The following is an 11,553-nucleotide window of genomic DNA, read 5'->3' as shown; positions in this document are numbered from 1 at the left end:
ATGCTCCAAGTTGTCCTTCATCATACTCCCCATCGGACAGAAGTCCGGCTCTTTCACACAGAGAAACATGCTTTGCAGTTTCACAGCTTGAATATCCACCTGTGTCACTGCAAAGGATTTTAAAGACCTACAAAATAAAATAACAGGAAGAAGGAAGAGTCGGAGCGGCAACATTTTAAACTGAATGTATTTGAATGAAGAATTTTTTATTTGCTCCTAGAATGTAAAATGAAGAGTGAAGACCTTGCCTCCACCCCTCTGTGGTTTTGTGTGCACACACCTGGCACTAAGCTGGGTTAATGAGATGACACTCTGGAGATGAAAGAGCCACTTGGAGTCGCTGATAGTACCCTCCTCATCCTCAGAGAGCCTCGTCCTGTTGTTGTGCAGTACGTGTTCCTGCTGTAAGCGCTGTGTGTGTGTGTGTGTGTGTGTGTGAGTGTGTGTGTGTGTGTGTGAGTGTGTGGGGGGGGGGTGTCCTTTGTCATCATAATCATCCTCATCCTCGGCCAATGGAGAGGCCGGCGGAGGAGACACTTTAAGCGTCTCCTCGGCGCGGAGCGGAGCAGAGCGCAGCGCCCGGACGGTGGCGCGGATCCCCCTTCTCTCTCTCTCTCTCCTCTTCATTTTCAAAACAGCTGACAGCGAGTTTTCTTTTTCTAAATTATGGACTCTTTTGATTACCATCTTGAAGACTTCAGGATGTTTAAGGAGGAAGAGGAAGCTCGTCGCGTAGATATCCAGCTGTTCTATGTTGCTGTGCGGACTGTTGGATTGCGCGTCTTGGATGGAATTTAAAAATTAAAGTGAGTACATCCAAATCATATCAAATAAGAGTTATAATCGTGGCGTGAATAGTCAGTATGTTTGTTAAGATTCACGCATAACATCGGTTAACTTCTTTCACATCTTGCGCACAAACCCTTCTGAAGATTTGAACGCGCCCAAATTACGAGAGCGTTTCTTCAAGAGCTGATGTGACAGACAGCTGCAATAATCTCCTGCTGAATATATTTGATAAGTTTCCTGTAAGATGCAAAGAGTGCTGCTGGGATTTCTGCAGGGATCCCTCTCCCTCATCCCGGGGATTATTGGCTGGATGTGCGGGAGGTTTCTGCATGACTGCGCGCGTGAGATGGATATCCAGTGAAATCAAAATAAATAAAGCTTGAGGAGAGGACATGTGAAGCTCAAAGTGAAAGGACAGCAGAGCTTGTAGCTGTGACTCTCTGAAATATCTGGACGTGGAAACAACCAAGAAACAGTTGATTAAAAATGTATCCTAATCTCTTGAGATAAAACTGGATGTGTGCTCCAGCTGCACAGCTGCTGAACATGGAGTTTTTCAGTCTGCAGGATTTGATGGATGTTCACAACTTGTCCCAAAATGCACTTCGGTATTAAATATAGATTTCCTAAGTGCATTAATCCTCCTCACATGCAGCCTGAGGGTTAAATATTTACCATTTTAGACAAATTGAAAAGAGATGTTTCTGATGTTTTTACTACATGTGTAAGTAACGTGTGTCTGCGGATTAAAGACCACGAGCACCAGCTGGGTTTTGTTTACTACTAAAGCTCTTGTTATCCAAGCCAGATTATGACATCACCCCTCTTTACTCTGTGGAGTATGTAGCATCCAACCGTCCGTCGTGCATATTTATTTGTGTATTAATCATCCGTTCAATGGATCAATAATCCTCCTTTCAATCTATGAATAGACCCACCAATTAATTGATCCCTCCTTCCATCCATCCATCCTTCCTTCCTTCCTTCCTTACTTCCATCCATCCTTACTTCCATCCATCCTTCCTTCCTTCCTTCCTTCCATCCATCATCCATCCATCATCCATCCTTCCTTCCTTCCTTCCTTCCATCCATCCTTCCTTCCTTCCTTCCTTCCATCCATCCTTCCTTCCTTCCTTCCTTCCATCCATCCTTCCTTCCTTCCTTCCATCATCCATCCTTCCTTCCTTCCTTCCTTCCATCCATCCTTCCTTCCTTCCTTCCATCATCCATCCTTCCTTCCTTCCTTCCTTCCATCATCCATCCTTCCATCCATCATCCATCCATCCTTCCATCCATCCTTCCTTCCTTGAATTTCCCTCGGGATCAATAAAGTATCTATCTTCCATCCATCCATCCTTCCTTCCTTCCTTCCTTCCATCCATCCTTCCTTCCTTCCTTCCATCATCCATCCTTGCTTCCTTCCTTCCATCATCCATCCTTCCTTCCTTCCTTCCATCATCCATCCTTCCATCCTTCCATCCATCCTTCCTTCCTTCCATCCATCCTTCCTTCCTTCCTTCCATCCATCCTTCCTTCCTTCCTTCCATCATCCATCCTTCCTTCCTTCCTTCCATCATCCATCCTTCCTTCCTTCCTTCTATCCATCATCCTTCCTTCCATCCATCCTTCCATCCTTCCTTCCTTCCATCCTTCCATCCATCCTTCCATCCATCATCCATCCTTCCTTCCTTGAATTTCCCTCGGGATCAATAAAGTATCTATCTTCCATCCATCCATCCATCCATCCGTCGCTGCATTCTTTCAATCTCACGCCTTTGATCCCTGGAAATCCTCCCTTCCCTCCATCCCCCAGCAATCCTCAATCCATCAACACAACCATTGATTCATCAACCAATCACCATCCATCCAACTATCTATATCTGTCCATACATTCATCACCTGTCTGCTGATTCTAGACCCATCCATCAATCATGACGCCTTCCATCCAACGATGCGTCATCCGCTAAATCTATCAATAGACCCACCAATCAGTCGATCCCTCCGTCCATCAAACGTATAAAAACTCAAATACATCCTTTGACACCTAAAACATCCATCTAACCCTCCACTTGTCCTTCAACCCATCCGTCCATCTTTGGGGGGCGGGGCCAGTCTTTTCTGTAACTCCAGCGCTGCTCTTATTGATGAATTCATTTCACCTATCTTGTAGCTATGACTTTATTCCCTGTGGCTCTATTATCTAAGTAAACACAATGATTATGTTAATGCACGTCTCTTTGTGTCCTGATTTTGCAAATGATCCCGTGTTTTATATTAGCTGAAGCATCAAAACAGCCCTTTGTGTTACGGAGAGCATCAGCATAAAGCGTGAGCTCACTGATACCTCAAGTGCTGAAAATTAAACTCCGTCTGCAGCGCTCGCTCACACGCGGTCAGACGGCAGGGAGGCTCGGGCCGGGTCATCGCACATTAAACTATTTCAAATGGCAGCTTATGCTCAGTGCAGGACGTTGCATCATTTGCTGTACAAATTGAACTCGAAGACTTTTAAAGTACAGTTGGACGTGCTGGTTCATGCTGGTTAACGTGGTCAAACTGGTCAAAGCCGTGCAGGTGTACATTGTTTTTCAGACTTCATGTTTGACTCTTTTGATGGGTCTATTGTCATCCAATCCACAGGCTTGTATTTATTACCTGAAGAACAGGACATGACCCGTCTGTTCTTTTCTTCGACTGACGATTTCCACCTGAACCATTTTCATGTACACTCAGGATTATTTTCAAACTATGAGCAGATTTTGCGACACTGATCTAATCAATCAATCAATCAATATAACCCCCCTCCTCTGTTTCATCTTCAGGTCATGGAATGAACGTCGCAGCTTCACTTGATCCAATGATTGAGACCGGCACTCCGAGTATGTTCGGCAGGGCTGAACCGGCGCACTGCACCGTGTGCTGCTGTACGCTGGCCAACAAAATCCTGATGGTGCTCTTCATGGTGTTGCTCATCTTCGCCATCTTGTTTGGGAACTTGGTGACTCTGGCTGTGGTTCTTGGGACCAAGCACTTCAAGACACCGCAGGGTTACTTAAAGGCGTCTCTTGCGGTGGCTGATCTGGCGGTGGGGATATTTGTCGTACCGTTGTCCGTCTACGCTGAGATATCACTCATGCTGACCGACTCTGCACCAGGGTGGACTTCGTATAACTCACAGTCAGTGAGTTTCCACCCGTGCAACGTCATCGGACCCATCTTCGCCGGGTGCACTTTGGTTTCCATCACCACCATTTTCCTGCTGACGATCGAGAGGAGCATCGCCGTGTTGAGGCCGCTGCACAAAGACTCTGTGATCACGCGGAAGAGAACCATGATCCTCATCGTCCTGTCCTGGGTGGGGAGCTTCTTCTTGGCCGTGGCTCCGATGGTTTTCAGCAACGAGATCGCTCTGGAGTACAACTCCTGCAGCCGGATGTGCAACTACGCTCTGGGGACTATCGGCGAGTTCCCCAGTCAGGCCTGGAACATCCTCCTCCTCTTCCCGGCGTTTGACTTCACCCTCCTCGGAGGAACCGTGGTCATCAACATCATATCTCTGTCCAGCATCAGGCAGCACTCGAGGCGCAGGAAACACCTGGCGGAGACCGAGTGCCAAAGCACCTCCAAACCCACGTTCTCTGATATCAAAGCAGCCAAAACGATAGGAACACTGACTGTGGCGTTCACCGCATCATTCACCCCCATCGCTGTCTTCGTGGTCGGCAACGTTCTGGGGAACACATGGTGTAACTTTTCATTTTTTGCCTTCTGGATTTTGGCAACCAACAGCTGCTGGAATGTGATCATTTATAGTGTGAGGGATCAGAAGTTCAGACTGCGAGCACACAAGCTCCTCATGCCTTTCCAGAGAAAAGACTCGACCAAATCCTAAAAAAAAAATAAAAAAAATTCAGGGACCAAAGATCAGGAGCATCTTCTAAATGTTTGTCACACACTCTCTCAGAGAAGTGTCTGCATGTTTGATGGATTGCTGTCGTGGTATAACAGTTTCTTTTGAACTTCATTAAAAGCATGGAAAGGTGTTCACACATGTCGGATATGAACCGTCTTGTTCTGTGTAACATTACAGAAGCTTGCAGTCAGTCTGTTGAATGCTTGTTTAGCAGAGTGTGATCTATTAAAACATCAGCCGTCAGCGCGTGAGGACGAACGTGGAGATCACCGTTTAAATGTCAGTCAGGAAGAAATGTACGACATATTTCTGCAGGTCATGAGTCAACATTTTCAGGGTGATCACAAATCATTGCAACGTGCTGATTCAATATGGCAGCTTGGTCGGTGTTCCTGTCTGTACAAAGAAAACATGAAGGTCCAGGACTCGACAGGTGAAGTTAATAAAGACAAGTTGACACTTCGAAACAAAGGTTGCAGACAAACCTTGACTATGTGTGAGTTGTGGACGTGCCACTATAATAAAAACTTTGTTATTGTTGCCAAACTGTTGTTGGTTGGTTTGATTTTTCCTTTAAAGACAAACCCACCCTGAAGCACAAAGACACACAGACTGCACTTTAATCTCCCAAACATCAAATTACTTTTCTATTCATTTACTTATTTATTCGGGTTTTTTTGTCCGTCGTGAATTGTACTTCTTGTTCTCTTTCTTCCCACTCTGACTTTTCATTAAAAAAATCTCTTTCTGAAATCTGTTAAACACACACACACACACACACACACACACACACACACACACACACACACACACACACACCTTTTCTGACTTTCTGACTGTCATTTTCTCTTATCTTGTTTTGTAAGTGTATTGTCTCTTGTCTTGCAATTAAAATATATATATATATATTTAAAAAAATATTTATATATTTATTTTACATATATTATATATATAGATATATTTAAAAAAATATATTTATATATATATATATATATATATATATATATATATATATATATATATAGGGAAAAAAATAATACACAATCTTCCAAATATTGCAGTTTGCCAAAATCCATCCACTCCATCCTCCTGCAGTGGGCAGGACATGCTTACCTGTAATCCTCTGTGCAGCAGGACACACGTCACATCGACTCTGGAGCTCCAGAGGTTCTGTTTTTAAAGAATAACCACATTTTTTTTTGCTCCAGATGTGCCGGATGTGTGAGCTCGAGGGGCTTAAACTGACACAATCTGAAATGTAATTTATATGCAAATGGCATGTAGAGCGATGGTTGTGATATCTGGTGAAAAGAGTGACATGGATGAAAAGGAACAACTTATACAGAGGGAATCAAAAAATGATGAAAGCACTAAAAGTGGGTGTGACACGAAGACGAACAGATGCCTGCTGGGAATAAACCTCAGCAAGACAAGAGTGTAGGTGACACATAAACACTTTTTTCATTTACCTGTCAACTCGGCCGGTGAGTCAAAAAGTTTAATTTTCGGACTGTGAGTGACTGTATGCAGAATTCTTGTGCCAGCAACTCATACAGTGGTTTGTACAGATATATATATATATATATATATATATATATATAAATATATTATCAGGTTCTTAATAGTACTTCAATTCGGGGGGAGGACAGAAAATAATTGAGACCCACTACTTTAGGGGAAAGCGTTAAACTTAGCAGTCGTAGTTTTGATTCCTTTCATACTGATGAGTACGACTTGACTTTAACTTGAGGCCTCTTCAAACGATGATGTAACAGAGAAGTGACGATCAAATATTTGCATGATTGGCTGATCACTGGAAGTCCACTTATGAGGAGAAGCGTCCCTCAGGCTTACATCACAGCTCTCTCTCTCTCTCTGAGGATCCTCTTCACAGGAGGCTCAGCATGTGATCGTGCTTGAACCGCTCACATCGAAGAAAGAAGAAAAGAAATCATGAACTGTTTGTGGGCTTCCTGCAAAATGCATTACCACAAAGTGCGTCAGAGAGAGCGGAGGAATCAAGGTGAGAGACACAGGAAGAAGAAATAAATGGAAAGTTACATGTTGACATCGCTGGCCTTAAAGTGCGTTCCAATAAAGCTGATTGATGAAATGAGAGCAGCCGAGGAGGGAGGCAGACGGAGAGATATCAGGCAGTGAATCAGTCCAGATCGAGGCTGTAAATCAAAGTCACAGGTGGTCCGCTCTGACAAACCCGACGTCACGTCTGTGTGAAATAACAAACGTGACATTTGGCTCAACAGCTGAATGGAAAACAGAAACCTGACGCATGAAGCTAAAGTTTCTTGTTCTCTATAAAGATGAGTGTTTTCAGGGACTGAAGATAAACTGGGTCGAGTATTTCATTTTTAAGGCGTCAGACCTAAAAACAAAGGGAGTTTTTGCTATCCTCACAAACAGACGCTTCCTAAATCACGACGTCCTCTTGGTGTCTTGTCTCCAGTTTAGACACCAAGCTTTTTAAGCTCGTTTGTTTGTTTAGACTTTTTCCAAATCGGCGTGGTCGTTAGGAACGGTTTCCCGAGGTACTCTGTGACAGCGTGCTCGTCAGGAGTGATTAACCTCCCCGTGGCTGCGGGCCGGGAGGCTCCAGAGGGACTTCACAGAGTCAACACCCACAGCTGGATGTCGACGTCCCTGAACCCTCGCAGACTTAAAGTGCACCAGGCCTCTAAATGGTTAAATACCAACGGGACAGCATGTTGTGACTTCTCTTGTTAGCATTACAGCACTATGTTGTGTGTGGCATGACGTATTTATATGCTTTACTTACTCACAGCCGTGGAGCCTATAAATCTGAGTAAGAGTATAAATGTCACGATCGGTGGTGGTAAATCAGGGAAGGAGAAAACTAAAGATTTATTTAAACAAAAAGGCAAAAATAAAAACTTAAATAAATCCAAAACGTCCAAAAATTCAAGAGGAGTGAAAACGAAAGTAAATCCAGTGAGCAAAGAGACGAAACGACTAAAAGACAATGAACCGACAAGGGACTGAGGAAAAACACAGAGACTAAATAGACAGGGTTAAGAGACAGGTGAGACTAACGAGACAGGTGAGGACAATTACAAAGTAAAACCCAACACCAAAACCAGATATTACAAAATAAAGCACCAAAGACTTAAAACAGGAAATAAACTTACAGAAAACAGAGAAACACTGAAGACCAACAATACCAGGAATCACAAGTAACACAGGAGACAATATTACAGACAACAGAGAAGGACACAATGAGACACTGAAGACGAGAATACAACTTAAAACTCAGGAAACACTAAAGACTGAACTAAGAAATATACAGAACTCAAAACTCAAAAATAAAACACAAACAAACCCAAATCATGACAATAACTGTATTTCTCCATCGAGGGATAAATGAAGGTTCGTCTTCACAGATGTAACTGCACTGACATGCTCTCTGTGTCTCTTGTTGTTGTTTGGTGGACTGTACAAAGAACAGGGTTTGTTGACCGTCTCGCTTCTTTTTTCCATTTGATGGCGTTTGTTTGTCCCCTGGGAGTCGTAGGTTTCACATCACAAGGTGCTATGAACTGTGGGTAATTCTCTCACGGTGAGTCTGTTACAACCCGACTCTCAGGCTGCAAAAAAAAAAAGGGGTCGATGACAAGGTACACCAAATGTGTTAACAATATGATGAAATACGGCTGCACTCAGCCCTCTGTGGGGGGGGGGGGGCATCGAGATCGGCCCTGTGTTTGCTGGTTTAATGAAAATCTCAGATTTGTTCATTTGGAAAATCTATTTTCCAATCAGACATTTCGACTCCTTCCATCACCCGCCTCCTTGACTCCCACTCCTCTTTAGTTTTCACTTTGATAGAACCAGTGGACGGCCATGGTGGGCTTTGTTCCTCTGTCTTCGTTAACAAAACCAAGACCCATTTATTTTTACGCTTTTTGAAACCAGTGCCTCCGTCTTTCAGAAGTTGCTTCGGGTGGGGATTATAAAAATCATTATGTAATTATTTCTGCATTACTTGAATCTTTTTCATTGTAACTGCAGAGCTTTAAAAAAAAAACACACACATTTGCAGTCCAACTGTAATTATCTAGATATTATTCGGAGCCCTGTGATTCAGAGTGTGTCCTCTCGCCCTGTGACAGCTGGGATCCTCCACGCGAAGTGGGAAAATGGGAATAGATAATGGATGGTTAAAGTCATGTGATAAGCTTCTTTAAAAATACTCTTGCTTATATTTCCATCTGTGCACCTGCGCTGTCTTCTGACTTTTTTCAGCCTGCAGCTCATTTAGCACCTCCTGACATCAGCCACCTGCAGGTTCACGTCTTTTCTCACCACAGGAGGGACGCGCACTAATAAGTCACCGTGACCTTTTCCTGCTTTTCAGAGGATTGACTGAAAAGAATCTCCAAATCAAAAACAGGAAATGTCACAGTCAAAGCTTCATGTATCTGCAGTCAGGTATGTTGTCAGCCCTTTGTCACCTACTTCTCAGCAACCAAGCTCCAGTACGATAAAAGGCGGTCCATTTAATGGGCATGTTGTTCTGATGCTCTTTGTGGATGTTGGTTACTTTGAGCTGTGTCCTCCAATCAGAAGCCCTGAGTGTACCAAAACTCACCCCTGTTTATCAAACATGAAAGGAGACATGAAAACATGAACGCACAAAGCCAGAGAGACGATCTCATAGTGCTTCATTCAAATGTCTCTCAGACGGATGATGGAGGACATTTCTCAAAAGAAACGTCTTTGTCGATGTTCTTTTTCATGTTTGTTTATGTTTCTTTTTCTGAGTGGTTTAATTTTCGTGAGTACAACCCGAGCAGCTTTTAAAAACATGGAGAGAGAAAGCTTTACAGACTGATGCAGAGCTGGCTAAACACTGAAGCTACAGTGTCCACCACATGCAGAGCTGGCTAAACACTGAAGCTACAGTGTCCACCACATGCAGAGCTGGCTAAACACTGAAGCTACAGTGTCCACCACATGCAGAGCTGGCTAAACACTGAAGCTACAGTGTCCACCACATGCAGAGCTGGCTAAACACTGAAGCTACAGTGTTCACCACATGCAGAGCTGGCTAAACACTGAAGCTACAGTGTCCACCACATGCAGAGCTGGCTAAACACTGAAGCTACAGTGTCCACCACATGCTGACCTGTGTGAGAGGAGGGGGCGGAGCCAGACAGCTCTCTGTGATGATTAGAGTTTAGACTGCAGTACACATTTTTCAACACTAGGGGGCAGAGCTACAGACTGCTCCTTTAATTTTCTGTTGTACTTTTTGTGCCAGTGTGCAAAAAAGGACCAATGTTTAACAACGTCTTTTTCTGAAATGTTGAGACTAAATTAAGACGTTGCAAAATAAGTTGATATAAATCTTTTTCATTAAAAACTCTTCCCCTTTTATGCTTTAAAGTTTTCCTAATCTATCGATTGTTTGCATTTTTCTCTTTGAAATGATATGAAAAGTGCCTCATCTGACCAGCTGATCACTGGTTAATGGAGGATTTCTGCTACAGAGATACCACTTCCTTTGATTTTTAAATTAATTAATCCCTGAGGGAACTTCTGGTGTATGCTCTGTTATTCGGGGACATGGTTCTCACAGCACAGGACAAATCACACACAGAGAGAGAGACGTCAGACTGGGGTTACTACACAGTGAGCACAGCAGGGCGGTTAATAATAACAATGCATTTATTTATGAAGCACAGTTTGAAAAAACATTTCAAGAACTACAAACAATTTAAAAAGACACTCAGTCTCAGGAAAAACATACAGATGAATTATGAGTCATACGCAACAGTAAACAGATGGGTCTTTAGCTTAGCTTTAAACACCTCAACAGAACAAGCCTGCCAAAAAGGGTCAACGGTGTCAAAGTGTCAGAAAGAGCCCGCTCCCAAAGACCTGTCCCGTGAGAACAGCAGCACCTTAAAGACCAGGGAGCCAATGAAGAGAGGCCAACACCCGGGGTGATGTGTTTGTATCTGCAGGCTCCACTGAGAATACGAGCTGCAGCATCTTCAACCATCTGCAGACTTTTCTTTGGCAGACAGAAACTAGCCGAGATGATGCAAAGGCATGGATGAGGATTCAGCGTCCTGAAACGCCGGTATGGATCGAACGTTGGAGATGTCTCTCAGGTGGAAAAAAAAAAAAGCCTTTATATGGAAATCAAACGAAAGTGCCTGAAACCAAGATTCTTAACTTGGTCTGTTTGCACGATCGTCGAATAGGATGGAAAAGTTGACCCTGTTTTCTGTCCATCATTTCTGTCTGTAAGAAAGAAGAAGAATGAAGCAACAACAAACGTGTTGATAACCAGCTCTTAAAAGCTTTAAGACAGGCCTCAACTCCGGCTGAATCACACTGACCTCCTACTGCTAACCCTACAGTTCAAGAGAAAACAGCAATGGACCCGGTACAGACCCCCTGTGGAGCCCCGAGCCTGACAGCACAGGACTCAGACAGTATGTAGTCATTTAACCCCTTCACGCCTGAATTTGTTTCCAAGTATTAAATTTTTTTTTTATGTTTCTGCTTTTAAGTAGATGCTAAATTAAGTTGAGAAAGTTCATTTGAAAATAGCACATCAAACAGTTGTTCCGTCTCTGACTGGTCCTATGACAAGCTAATGCTTGCTAAAGGTTCCTCGGTTTGTACTGCAGTGGAGGAAAACGGACGATATTTTGGCTGCGTTTGGAGCGGAAGCGGTTTGATGCAAATTCACGACAACAGGCGTCGAGGAGTTAAAACATGTAGAAATCTTCCTGACAGGTCGGATCTTAACCACCAAAGTAATTCTCGAGTCGATCCGGTGGTATAGAGCAGCGCTGAGATCT

General features: G+C 43.6%; 1 protein-coding gene across 1 annotated transcript; it reads left to right on the top strand.

The window, feature by feature from the left end:
* The first annotated feature begins 555 nt into the window (after positions 1–555).
* LOC306823977 (beta-2 adrenergic receptor) lies at positions 556–5,240 on the top strand. Its single transcript, XM_079343934.1, has 2 exons — positions 556–806; positions 3,612–5,240. Exon 2 carries the CDS (start codon positions 3,620–3,622, stop codon positions 4,679–4,681), a length of 1,062 nt encoding a protein of 353 aa, XP_079200060.1. The 5' UTR covers positions 556–806; positions 3,612–3,619; the 3' UTR covers positions 4,682–5,240.
* Positions 5,241–11,553: the final 6,313 nt, after the last annotated feature.

Source organism: Symphodus melops (genome assembly GCF_947650265.1).
Source record: "Symphodus melops genome assembly, chromosome: 5".
NCBI classification, from domain to species: Eukaryota; Metazoa; Chordata; class Actinopteri; order Labriformes; family Labridae; genus Symphodus; species Symphodus melops.
Note: the sequence above shows the minus strand (reverse complement) of the source record. Positions and strands in the feature narration are given on the sequence as shown.